Here is a 12,303-nt window from a genome sequence, read left to right as displayed (position 1 = left end):
GCCAATTCGTGGAACAAGCACGCCAGCTAGCCCGCTTGCACTTCAAGGGACAAGCTGCCGATGCCCGACATTACAACCTTCGCCACAGTGACGTTCACTAGTGGATGTGGACACCTGTGCGTCGCAAGGGCCTGTGTGAAAAGATCCTGCATCGGTATTTTGGCCCGTACGAATTCATCCGCCGCCTAAGCAACGTGGACTACGAAGTTGTGCCTGACGGAACTACGACAGTGGCTCATCGGCTCGAAGTCGTGCACGTGGTGAGGCTCAAGCCTTACTTTTCGCGGGACTGAGCGTCATCGACGCTGTGTTTACCAGCTCTCCGTGTACCATCTTGCCCAGGCTGTGTAATGCTTCTTTGTGCAACGATTGTGTGCTTCTTTTTTCCGTCTTTTTTGCATCTCTTTTCGCATCGAGGCGATTTTTTTTTATTTTTTTTTCTTCTTTCAGGGGGAGATTAATGGCAACATGCCTAGCACCGCGCGGCATCGGCGCTGGGCCGCAACCGCAACTACGACGAAGTAGGTTGTTGGAGCGTGGAGAGCGGTCGGGCCGGACCTTGTTCGAATATTTGGAGAACGCTTCGTAGGTCTGCCTGCAAGTCGCTCTGCGCCCGCACAGCGCCTACTCACACGTCTGGGGCTCTTTGGGTCGTGACAATATTACCGCAAGTACTGTTTCAGAGGCCCTCGAAGAACTAAGGACTACAGGCTTCGGTTAGCGCATGCAAACATTTTTTCCCGAGATCACTGCAGAACCTGCACTGGAGAAATGCGCAAGCCTGAGAGTTGCTGCGTTGTCGCGATATGTCAGCGGGATTCCGCAGATACCGCGCCTTCCTTTCCTACAAACCGGCGGTGAACATATTAATGCGCTCAACAGACCGCTGGTGGTGTTCGACAAGGGATGCGTGATATACCGCGTGCAGCAGCAGAGCTCAGGCTTTCGCATTTCTGCACTGCTCTCTGAATTTACTGCAGTTGGTTGATTGCCTCTTTAAACACTTTCCAACCATACCCACCCATTCGTGCAGGCAAATCACGTCCTTTACCGCGACCGCAAGTTCAACTACCACGTGACCCCCTTTAGGTGTCGACTTGCCCCTCCCGGCTACTTCGAAACCTTACCTTTCCTTCACAACTGCGCCACGCCCGCCATCATGAAACTCACATCATAATGCTTGTCTACAGAGTAACAGTTAAAAATCAAACGTCTCTACAACGAATCGAACCTCCATACCTTCCATCCCGCGCCGACCGCTTTAACGAATTGCGCTACGCCCAGCATCGTGAAACTGATCATTTTTTCAATATACCAACTAGTTCCTCTTTTTCCTTTCACAGATCTTAGAAGGTCATGCCCACGCGAAACCCACCTACATAGCCATGTTACGCATTAAAATTCCAAAACTCTAGGCGAGGAGACGGAATTTCCTCACCTTTGATAGCCCATTCGTAACACACTTCGCGATGCAGCTCTGATAGCGCGGGCCTCCCCTGCGGAACAGCAGGGGGGCAAAATTAACAGTAAAATTAACAAGAACGAGCAAGCAGTTTGCTCGGGCGACATGAAAGCCTGTATAAAAGTGTCAAAACAGTTGCCAAAGGGGTGTGGAAGTTGTAATAGACCAGTTATGGTCATCCGCGAGAACTCCCGCGTCTGCGCAACCCATTTCAGGTTGCCTTTCTGCTGCTAAACCATTGCAGTGTTGTCGAGGCACTCTGACACGCCCAGCCAACCGCCGTTATAGGGAACGCCTTTATTCCAAGACGCCTTCCACAGCTGGGGGGCGTGCAGCAAACGGCGAACCCGCGGTACAAAACAAAACGCGTCTGACGCAGGAATGCTTGTCCGGACCACACTTTTTGCTACAGCCAGCGCAGCTCCGCATCTTGGCCACGTCATTTCTGCCCATCAGCTTCGCACCATACAGTAACATGCACAACTTTTCTTCAGCGCATTCCTGCGCAAGAAGGGATGTTCAATTTCGTAACCGGTCACGAACGAAGTAACCGGCGGAGCTACGCAAGCGATGACACCACGCATGGAGCGCTTCGTGTAGCGCGGCAAAACGCTGTTGGGGTGCACCTAACTGACAACCAAGGTGCTGCTCCTGACGGTCCGCCACTACCGACCACCACCACCACAATCACTGCAAGCGGCAGGTGCAAACACTGCGACCGCTCTCTGCTAGGACGCATGCAGCATTTTCTGTCGAACAGTCATGGTCCGCAATGTGACGTACCCAGCGGGCCTTCCAGTCCCCTCTGGGCGACCGTGGTGTGTACAACAGGCATGGCAGAAAAGGAACTACACGCACGCATTCCCCCGCGGCGAAGAACACTCCAGTGCGCGCATCGCGCCGCAGCCAGCCACCGGGGCCGAGGCGCGGCGCGTGGCACGACCTAGCACTATTGCCACCGTCGCCAGTGACAGCGGCAGCAACATATAAGGGTCGAACACTATAGTTGCAATGTCCTACAGGAGCTATGCACAACAAAACTGGCAGGACAATCCATCCGCCGGAAGCACTCGTACGCAAAAGAGCATAAACACGCACGTCACGGCGTCTGCACGTACGCGATGCATCAAATAACACTAAGGCAAGAAAGCAGGTAAGAAGAAAGTACAATGTGTTGCAGCAGCAGAAATACAAAAATACTCTTTGGTTCCAATTCTCCACTATGCTAGACAACGACAGAAGCATTGCTACTAAATGACAAGAAAAAAAAAATAACAGGCAGGGAGAAAAACACAGGACAAAAAACATAACTGCACAGTACAGGGCACAACCATTCTTGCAAGCTGCTGCCATGATAAGAACGACTCTTGCGACAGTGTCTCCGTATCCCTCATTAATTCCTTTCAAGAACCAGCCTCAGCGAAGGGCCTGGAGGCCATTGTAGGCTCTAGGCTCGCAGAACAGGCCAGACAGGGCACCTTTGACGGGCTTACAGAGCCAGGTCGAACATTACAGCTTTCATCCTCCCTTCCACCCAGGGCCACGTGCAACTCTAAGGCTAGAACAAAACATACCAGATCTCAGACAGTGCCGAAACCCTTGGAGTGCCTTGGCAGTTGCTGCAGGGCACTGCACTGTACCCCCTGGGTTTCTGAAGATGTGTGCTGCCACAGTAAGAGAAACTTAAGAGAATCCTGCTGCACTAGGCACGTAGAAGCCCGTCTCGAGCATGCCGTCCTACCAACACTAATGGAGCGGGGAGCAAGCATCATGCAAGCAGCATCACAGAAAAACCCTACAGTGGGAGCGACCACTAGGCTCATCTGTTAACAGTGCTATTCCCCAAGCCCGCCTCCGTGGTAAGTTCACACACAGGCACTGGCTTCAGTGTCAAGACATGCAGCCGCAACACCTTCGTTCGGGTCCTCCGGCCTCAGCACCCAAATGGTATGATTTTGAGAGACCATAGTTTAACTCATTTCACTTTTCCCACTAGCCAAACCTGACGATGACAATGAGTGCCATTGGATCTCCAACTCCAAGCGAGAATTTCCTACAAGCCATTTGTGCCCATGCTACACATCATGCAATCACGTGCCAGGGCTGGAAACATCATGGCAAAGCCAAGATGCCGCTTGCATGAGGGAAGCCCACTGCTCCGACTACCGATGCTACGCAAGAAAACCTTCCTACCCACGATGCAGCAGCACTGAGAACCGAAAACAAAAGACAAAGAATCGGGATGGCCCACCTCTCCTGGCAGCAAGAGGGGCCACCCCGCGGGCCTGCACACGGCTTGTCACATACTGCTCCCTGCTCAAGCCGCACCGCACCATCCGCGGTGCCTGTCTCTAGAAAGCCAACAGCCACTACTCTGCGACTAATTTCCTCGGCACGCTTCCCTCCCAGATTAGGCAACCAAACGCCATGACAAATGACTGTGTTCACTTGGTACCACATGCCGTGGTTGCATCCAAGAGTAAAGCAGATCAACATTAAGAGAAGGTTGCTCGTGTGGCTGTGCATTTACCACGTGGCACCGACCACAGTGGACCGTACATCACCACACAATTTGCTTACTTAGTTATGCCCACACACCCAGCAAAGAGGTGGCTGCACAGAGGAGTGACCAGAGTAGTTTCGCGCGTACGGCGGGAGAGAGGTGAGCAGACTTGCCAGCCGAGCAACCCAACACAAGAGGGAAACCCAGACAGGACATAGGAGAACCACGCTGCGAGAGCAAAGGGCCAACCTGACGCCTGTAAACTGAGCCCACCACGGGCAGAGTTCACACGTTTGTAGGCATTTGTTGCTACACAGTGATCAGAAAGATCCAGGTACACAACAAACAAAAGGTTGCCTACTCTATGAAGAGTGACTGTAATTTGTTGTATAGTTTGTCCCTAAAAAAAGAATAAAGCAAGCCCTATCATTCAGGTGGTTCTCTCCTTGCGATCTTCAGCATTATCAAGACTCACATCCTCATGGCTTCTGGCAAGCAGTGGCAAGCTTCTTGCAAGCTGTCCATATGCCTTCATATGCTGAAGACGTCTCATTCCAGTACCTACAGCCCAGCTCATTCATGCCTGGTAAACTGTAAATTAGCCTTACAAGCAAAACCTACAATTATAGAGACTTGCATCCCAATCTTCCTAGGGTAGGCTGGCCAGTCCAACTGAGTGTGGACCTCTAGGCAGCTGCAAAAGGAGTGACCTTTTGCTTTTGCAGCGTGGTTGCAATCAGGCAGAAGGAAGTAGCAGATCCCCCACGCCGTGTGCAGACAAGAGAGAGACACATGCATGGTTCTTATTCTCACCCTGTGGCCCTGAGTCCTTCCGAGTATCACCTAAAAACCTGCCCCTTCCCACTAAATTTGTTTGCACCAAGAGTCTACAAAGATGAAGAGCATAAGTAAGCACTGGTTGTGGGGGCAAGTGAAGGGGGTACAGAGCTGCAAGTGTCAATGCGTGCCGGCAGTTGTCACGGGGGATCGTGCATGGCCCTTTTCTTGCTCCTTGGCTCGGCTCTAGTCGGCTTTACGGCTCTTGTGCCGCTTGAAGTCGCCGGAATCGTGGCTGTTCTGCTGAGGGGGCTTTTCATCCTCCTGACTGCTTGACTCGTCATCACTGCGCAAGTCCTTGACCTGCATGAGTTCCACCAAACCACTTCACCAAACGTGCACGACTTACAGAAATATGTACGTGCGTCTAGGCCTACCATCTCTTAAAGGTTTTATTCCTTCAACCGAAAATTGATCAAGCCTAAAAAATATAACTGCATCCCACATAACCTCATCAAAGAAGAACCTGTACACATTTTTTAAATGAATGCCGGAAAAGGTGTACATATTAAACAGAAAAATGAACTAGTACCAGGAAACAATAACATACCAAGGACTATGGCAAAATTTATTAAAATAAAGGTATTTTGCTGACCCACTGACTTCACCAAGGGGCTAGCAAGTGATGCTGATTGGCCCAAGGTCCCTGCTCTAGAACTTGCAGATTTCTGTTCTCAATTTCCTGATTTCCCAATTTTCCTGATTTCTGTTTCCGCCTGCAAGACTGCCACAAAACCCTGACTATGTGTCCCCTTATGTGCCCCCAGCGTCTGCTCAGATTTTAAAGGTCGCTTTTTATGATTTCAGTTCGGGGGTCAACATTTATGAGACTATGCAGGCATATACATATTGCCCATTTTTGGCTATGTAGAGCTTTCTTTCAGGCCTGTTCATGAAATCTAATCATATGCGCACCCCATTTTTGAAGCATTAAAGCAGGTACTCTCAAGGAAACCAGGCAGCCAACAATATCTGCGAGAGAATCCCTTCCCTGTCTGAGTCAAGCTATATTGTTTGACAACGGATCCTCTCTGCTTTTTTTTACTTTTGTAAGCATTTGTTTTCTTCCGCCAGTTTTCACTCATGTTTAGACCTCCAACTCCAAAACAATAGAAAAAAAATTACAGTCAGAGCAACGGGTATGTTTAAAATGCGAGTGATCAGTTCTATGAGATTTCCCGATTATATAACACCCGGATTTCATGGCGGATTGCATGGTCCCTGGGAATTCATATAATCACAGCGCTACTGTGTCGCAATGAAAACTATACAACAGGTAGTACAAATAACAACAAACAGCACGCATTCTTGAACCACTCATGGTACCAAGAATAAACAACTGACTCAGGACAAAAGGCAAGAAAAAAAAGTGAGGAAAATTATCAAAAAGTGCGGCACATGAAAATTTGTTCCTGGTTGTAGGTTCACAATAAGAGGCTAAGACATCTGCGTAATGCATTTCAAAATCACAGAACCCTGAAACCGGGCAGTGACTACATCAATGTTACAAAAGTTACACTAATGCATCCCCTATTTCTTGAGTTTAGTAGCTGTTGAGTGTCCCATTTTCACTTGTGGACAATGCAAAGAGCTAGGGCAGCACCCAATAAGGCTTGCCAACTCACCCCATTGCTTGTAATAGCCTGCAGCGCCATTCGAGCAATCATCCAAGTCCAGACTATGTGCAGGAACTGCAGGGCGGTCAGCAGTGTGTTGAAGATGTAGTAGGCAGCAAACATCTCGATCACCTTTACTGCTTCAAACATGGTGTAGTAGATCACCCTGCAAAGAAAGAAATTGTGATAAGTTGACTGCAGGGACTAGAGTTACAAAAAAAAAAAAAAAAAAAGAAATGAACTCTGCATACGTTTTGATGGCTGGGTCATAGGATGAGTAGATTAGGAGTGAGGAAACCCATACGTAGTATGCGGGTGCCCCGCAGTGTTATTCTCATTCGCAAAAAGTTTAGTACACAATTTCTGTGCTTTGCATACTCTTCCACACTTTGTCAAAAGTTCATGGTGCTACCTAGACATTCAGTTCTGTCTTTACTCTAATGAGCGTTAAGTGGTGCCATTCTCTACTCAGACTTCCTCCATTGAATGATCACACCATATCAAAAGTCCCAGAACTTTCAAATTTCCCTCCCAAGAATCCACGAATCCAAAGAGCAGACCGAACATTGCAGAGAGCTCCGATTGGCGACTTTAGATCATGGCCCACAACTAATTTGGCTCAGGCACCGAAACTAGTTTTAGGCTATAGCATGAAACTAGCTTTAGGCTACGGCACCGAAACTGGCTTTACACTACGGCCCCAAAATTAGCAGTCAGCCACAGCATCACAACTTTAGGCCACGACACCACAATTTACTTCAGACAGGCTACAGCCCTACCACTCACTTTAGGCTATGAACGCACGGGCAAACTCAGACGAAGACCCATCCACACAATACTTTTCATATCAAGCAGTAGAATGCAGGTTATTTTACTGTGATATATAGTATGTTAACCAAGACACTGTTTACCCCAGAGAAGGCCCACCACAAAGCTGTCACTGCAAAGGGGAGACTGAGCATTCTGACCTGTATGGGTAAAGACCGAGCCTAGACACCAGCCAGCAGATCGTGAACACAGCGAAGGTGGCATCTGCAAGGCGCTGCCGCTTCACATACTTCGCCATTTTGGCTGCCTGCGCAGCAGGAGGAAGAGAAAGCATTAGGTGTCATGCATGCTGGCAGCCTGCATATGCACCCGCAGCCACTTCAACAGCCGCCTACCAACAATTGCCACGTAACCCAGTTATTCATAAATGAAACATGATGCCTGCACCTACATGCAGCGTGACAAACTGTACACAACAGATGTAGAACATTTGTGATCGCTTCTGAGCATTAATGTCGCAATTACAAGCAGGATTCACAGTTTTTGAAGCTTATATTTCGGCTAAATCGAACTGTTTTTCCACTGTTATTTCTCTAGATATTCAGGTTATCACAGTTGCATAAATGTGTGAAAGACAATATCCACCATTTTTGCAAGTTATACTTACTGGTTGCAAGCTTCAACTATGCAATGCCCTACAGAAAGATTTTATTAAGATGGTAGCAAAATTTGGCTTTTTTTTTGTATGTGAAAAGTTAATTTCTTTTTTCTTTCTATCTGCCTAATGGGCCGGTGCAGCATATACCACAAAGATGGTGTGCCACCACACGAGATAACTACACATGAAATTTTAAAGGAAAAGAACCCCGATCAAAATATGCGATGAGATTACGGTGGAAATGAAAAAATCTTGCCTTACACAGAGTATAAACTGAGCACTACAATATCCAAGAAACGAGGATTAATATATAAAATTTGGCACTGAAAATCTTGTAAAACAAACTAAAGTGACCTGCTTGGCATACACTATCATTGTAGCACACCGCAAGACCATATCTCACACAAAAATGCTCACGAGAGAATGAAATGACTGCCCCAGCGTCTTAGGGAATAAAATGGATGCTCTAGACGTCACTCTAAATGTCTGAGCATCATGTGTGCTATTTGAATGTCTGTACACCCGGGGCACTGCGACGCAAAAAATTGTTTACCTGCATTGCCTGTACAAACACTTTTCACATTTTGCATTTTTTTTTTTTTTTTTTTCAGGGAATACAGTTTTGTTTACCCAAGTTCACTTGCTATGCTCGCAAAAACTTTGTTGTGCCTACTTTGTTAAATCATGGAAAAAAATAATGCATTACAATGGGAACAAGAAACTGAAACAAACTTTGATGCATCACAAACTTTGTTACACTGAGGTTCGATAGTATTTGTTCGAACTGTGATATTACTTTTTTCACTGAATGCAACTGTTATTCAAAGAATGAGCCCTCACAGATCTGTTTTGCCAGATTGCAAGTCCAAATTAAAACCATCTAATTGCTGTCATTAAGCTGTGAAAGCAAAAACCACGCTGCCCCAGTATGTGCATTGTGCTTTTGCATGTCCTTTTTTTTGTGTGCTTCGTTGGCCTAAGATATGCCATTTCTAGATTCTGACAAAAAGTAAAACTAGGACGCTTTCGTGTGTGCACATATTGTACTGCCAGCCAGCTGTCCTGCCCTGTGGTTAGATGTTTGGGTACACTGATGTGCTGTTTGATCAGCAAAGATGCAGCGGCCACTCTGCGGCAGTTCTCGATGGCTGGCAACATTTTGTGCAAAGCATGCTACCGCAACGTGCTGGCAATCGATTCCACAATAAAATACTACCAAGTTAACATTGCCACACTGGACAGCTGTGATGTCAAGTGGCAAGTTCGGATGAGGATACTATTAACTTCTGAACATCTAAAAGGAACGAGCAGTAAAATTTTGGCACAAATAGTAAATACTACTATATTCGCAAACAATTCAGTTTTGAATATTATGCACACCCCTAATTTTTACATCATAAGAGCAACCTTTCATAGTTTGGTCCGTGCTTAACCAGCTGTATAGTCGGCAGGGTGTCTAGCAAACCTCTATTTTCGAAATCCCCGACTTTTCCAGGTTTTCCCTGATTTCAGTTCAAATTCCCTGACGAGCGAAGAGGCTCAAAAATGTAGCTGCTGATGATAATGAGCATAGACTGCTAATTCACTACTAAAAGCTATTTATAAATCATATTCTGCAATTTACAAAAAAGGCTGTTATTAGTTTAATGGCCGTTAAAAACATCAAAAGTTTACTGAAAATGCCACCGATGCCAGCCTCAGAGCCCGCGAGCCGCCAACCTCGCAAAAAGCCGAGCCAATCCAATCTAACATGGGTTGGGTCCGTGCGCTCACTTGTCGGCCGCTGCCAGCACAGTTATTCCTGCTTTTTGTAGCATACTACTCTCCCACGACACTTCTGCACATTTTATTAAATACCCACCTCAAGTGCATATTGGCTATATTGTGGCAGCTTAGCCATGCATTAGCGTTAAAGTATTACATATATCGGGCCTTGTCCTACGACGCGGCCACCACAGTGGTCGTGCACAGGCGAGACAGCACAAAAAACAATCTGCATGAATAACATATTTGGTGTGCACCAGCTTAAAATGAAAATGCACTGCAGAATATATCGTGCTATTTTCCCTGACTTGACGAAATGTTTGATGGTTTCCCTGACATTTCCCAGATTTTTCTCACTGCATAAAATTTCCCCCGACATTCCCAGTTTTCCCCGTTTGCTACCCACCTTGGTCGGAATCATGTCAGTGGAAATATACTAAAAGAATGTACAAGCCTTAGGCAAGAACCGAGTCTAGAGACCTTTAAGCTAAGTCCCAACACTAACTGCCAGCTGAGAGAAGTTACCTGCATAAAATTTATTTTGCTGACCAAGCAGCACGAAAAATCAAAACAGGCCATGAACCACGCCGAATTATTGGTGAAGTGCAAAGATGAGTTGAATGATGAGTATGCAGCTGGCGAGTATTAAATAAATGGGTCAGCAATGTTCGTGCAGAGAATCGTTTTGCAAGTACTAAATTTTTTTTTTTACTTACCCTTTCATACAGTGTTCAACCAGTAAGTGACAGACATCTTTAGAAATAAGAGCACTTTCTTTCCCAGATCACTGTCAGCAGTAATGTGAATCGGAGTAAGGCTATATAACATGCTAACAAGCAGGCTGGTCAACTAATATCATATAGGTAACATTTAAGTTTACCATTAGACTATTTATTGAAAAGCCTGAAGGCCGCCATAACTCATATCCATATCAGCTTTTGCCATTCTTATGGCTGTTGCAGGATCTGAAATCTTGAAGCTGCACTCTAGCAGCCACCTCAGACAGCGCTAGCTTTGCTTACAAGCGCACCTATCTTGTCTCTATGCAGCGCTGGGTAGGAGTGGCGAGGGGACACACTGCTGAGAAGTGCACAGTGTTGACATGTGCTCGCAGGAGTGGCTAGCGCTCGTATATTGCCAACTGTAAGTCAACAGTTTCGGCCGAGCTGCGGTTACCTTATAGTACTAATTATAAGTTGACCTTGCTTTCGAAGTACAGTAAAATCTCGGTTATACGAATCCGGTTGTTACGAATTTGCAAAATTCCCCGGCCAGAGTGCATTGTGTACAATGTGCAAAATTTCGGATGGTGCGAACACACTTCCGCGCCACAACGGATGATACGAACGCGCAAACTGCAACCGCAACCTTGAGCACTACACACCACCTGCACATCGTTGACTCCGCGATGGCCAGCCGTGCCGTATGTACGCATCACGAGCAGGTTGTGGTGACGCGTGATCCACACCTCGCTGATGTCGAGATTTTCTGTCGGGTGCACGCCGCGAAAAGCTTTCAGTAGCACGTGGCTCACAAACCACAGACGTCGCAACCGCCGTAGCTGGCAGCGGCGTATGCGGCGAGCGTGCACAAACCGGCGATCGCGATCCACGAGCAGTTTGCAGAGCCGTGCGGCCCGCATGTCGCCATCTCCAGTCATGCTGTACGCGCTGCGAGAAGTACACGGAAGTGGGCGGATCGCACATTGCCGGCATAATGATCGTTTTCCACACTGCGAAAAGTTTCCAGCGGCGCGCGGCCGTGAGTAGTCGGCGCACGAGTTGCACATTGTGACTTCGCGAGCGCTGTCGCGCTGTGCGTATCGCGAGCAGTTTGCGGCGCCACGTCACCATCTTTTGTCGTGATGTACGCGCTGCGAGAAGTCCGCGAAGGCATGCATCCCATGCATCGCCAACGTCGCGATTGCCTGACGCGCTGTGTCCGCCGCAAGTAGCGAAGCTGTGATCGCGTGACCGTAATAAACCTTATCGGACGTAAACAGATATGCGCGACTGCCTTTCCTATGCTTCTGCAACTTATTTTCATTCGTTTTGATGATACGAATGTTTGGATGATACAAATTTTTTCGCGACCCCTAGAGATTCTTATCACCGAGGTTCTACTGTAGTTTCGGCCGAGCTACAGGTAATATCACGTGTTCATGTATAATTCTGCAACAGTCAGACAAGGCATGAAAGCGGCTGCTTAAAAAAAAAAAAATTTATTAATCTAAAATACAAAGCTACAAAATTTTTGTTTCAGTACAGCCAAAATGCTTTGCAGAAGAACCACAGGCATTCCATGTAAACATTGGCAACACCGTGCCGCAGATCTAATACAATCCAATCTCAAGCTACATGACCAATCACGCGCTTTCAGAAGTCTTTGCGCATCTTTCATGCCTAGTCACCATTTTTGCGTTTTGCTTCGTTGGTGTATTGTCAACTAAGTCAGTGACTGCAAGTCAATGACCAACTGAGTGAGGAAAGCGGTAGCGGATGCTGGATGTGACTATTGTTATTATGGTGGGGCTGACCCTTAGCCACTAGATTTGGCGCTGAACAAAGCCTTTAAACCTCGCATCGCATGACTAGATCCGGCAGGAAAACCCAAAGACACAGAATGGGCGATTGAAATGCGCTTCATTGAGGGAAACAGCACAATAGGTCAATCAATAGGTCAATAAAGCCTGACA

The 12,303-nt window shown here is 47.1% G+C and overlaps 1 protein-coding gene across 1 annotated transcript in view; it reads right to left on the bottom strand.

Moving 5' to 3' along the window:
- Positions 1-1,740: 1,740 nt before the first annotated feature.
- Positions 1,741-12,303, bottom strand: part of schlank (ceramide synthase schlank) — a 34,145-nt gene continuing 23,582 nt past the window's right edge. The window contains exons 7-9 of the mRNA XM_084594301.1: positions 7,387-7,493; positions 6,428-6,584; positions 1,741-5,105 (exon numbers count right to left, since the gene is read on the bottom strand). Of these exons, the coding sequence (XP_084450427.1) occupies positions 4,989-5,105; positions 6,428-6,584; positions 7,387-7,493 (381 nt within the window). The 3' untranslated portion in view covers positions 1,741-4,988. The remainder of the gene's footprint in view (positions 5,106-6,427; positions 6,585-7,386; positions 7,494-12,303) is intronic.

The sequence above is a fragment of the Amblyomma maculatum genome, chromosome 2 (genome assembly GCF_055883805.1).
Source record: "Amblyomma maculatum isolate TAMU_Amacu chromosome 2, ASM5588380v1, whole genome shotgun sequence".
NCBI classification, from domain to species: domain Eukaryota; kingdom Metazoa; phylum Arthropoda; class Arachnida; order Ixodida; family Ixodidae; genus Amblyomma; species Amblyomma maculatum.
This window is presented reverse-complemented; position numbering and strand designations above follow the sequence as displayed.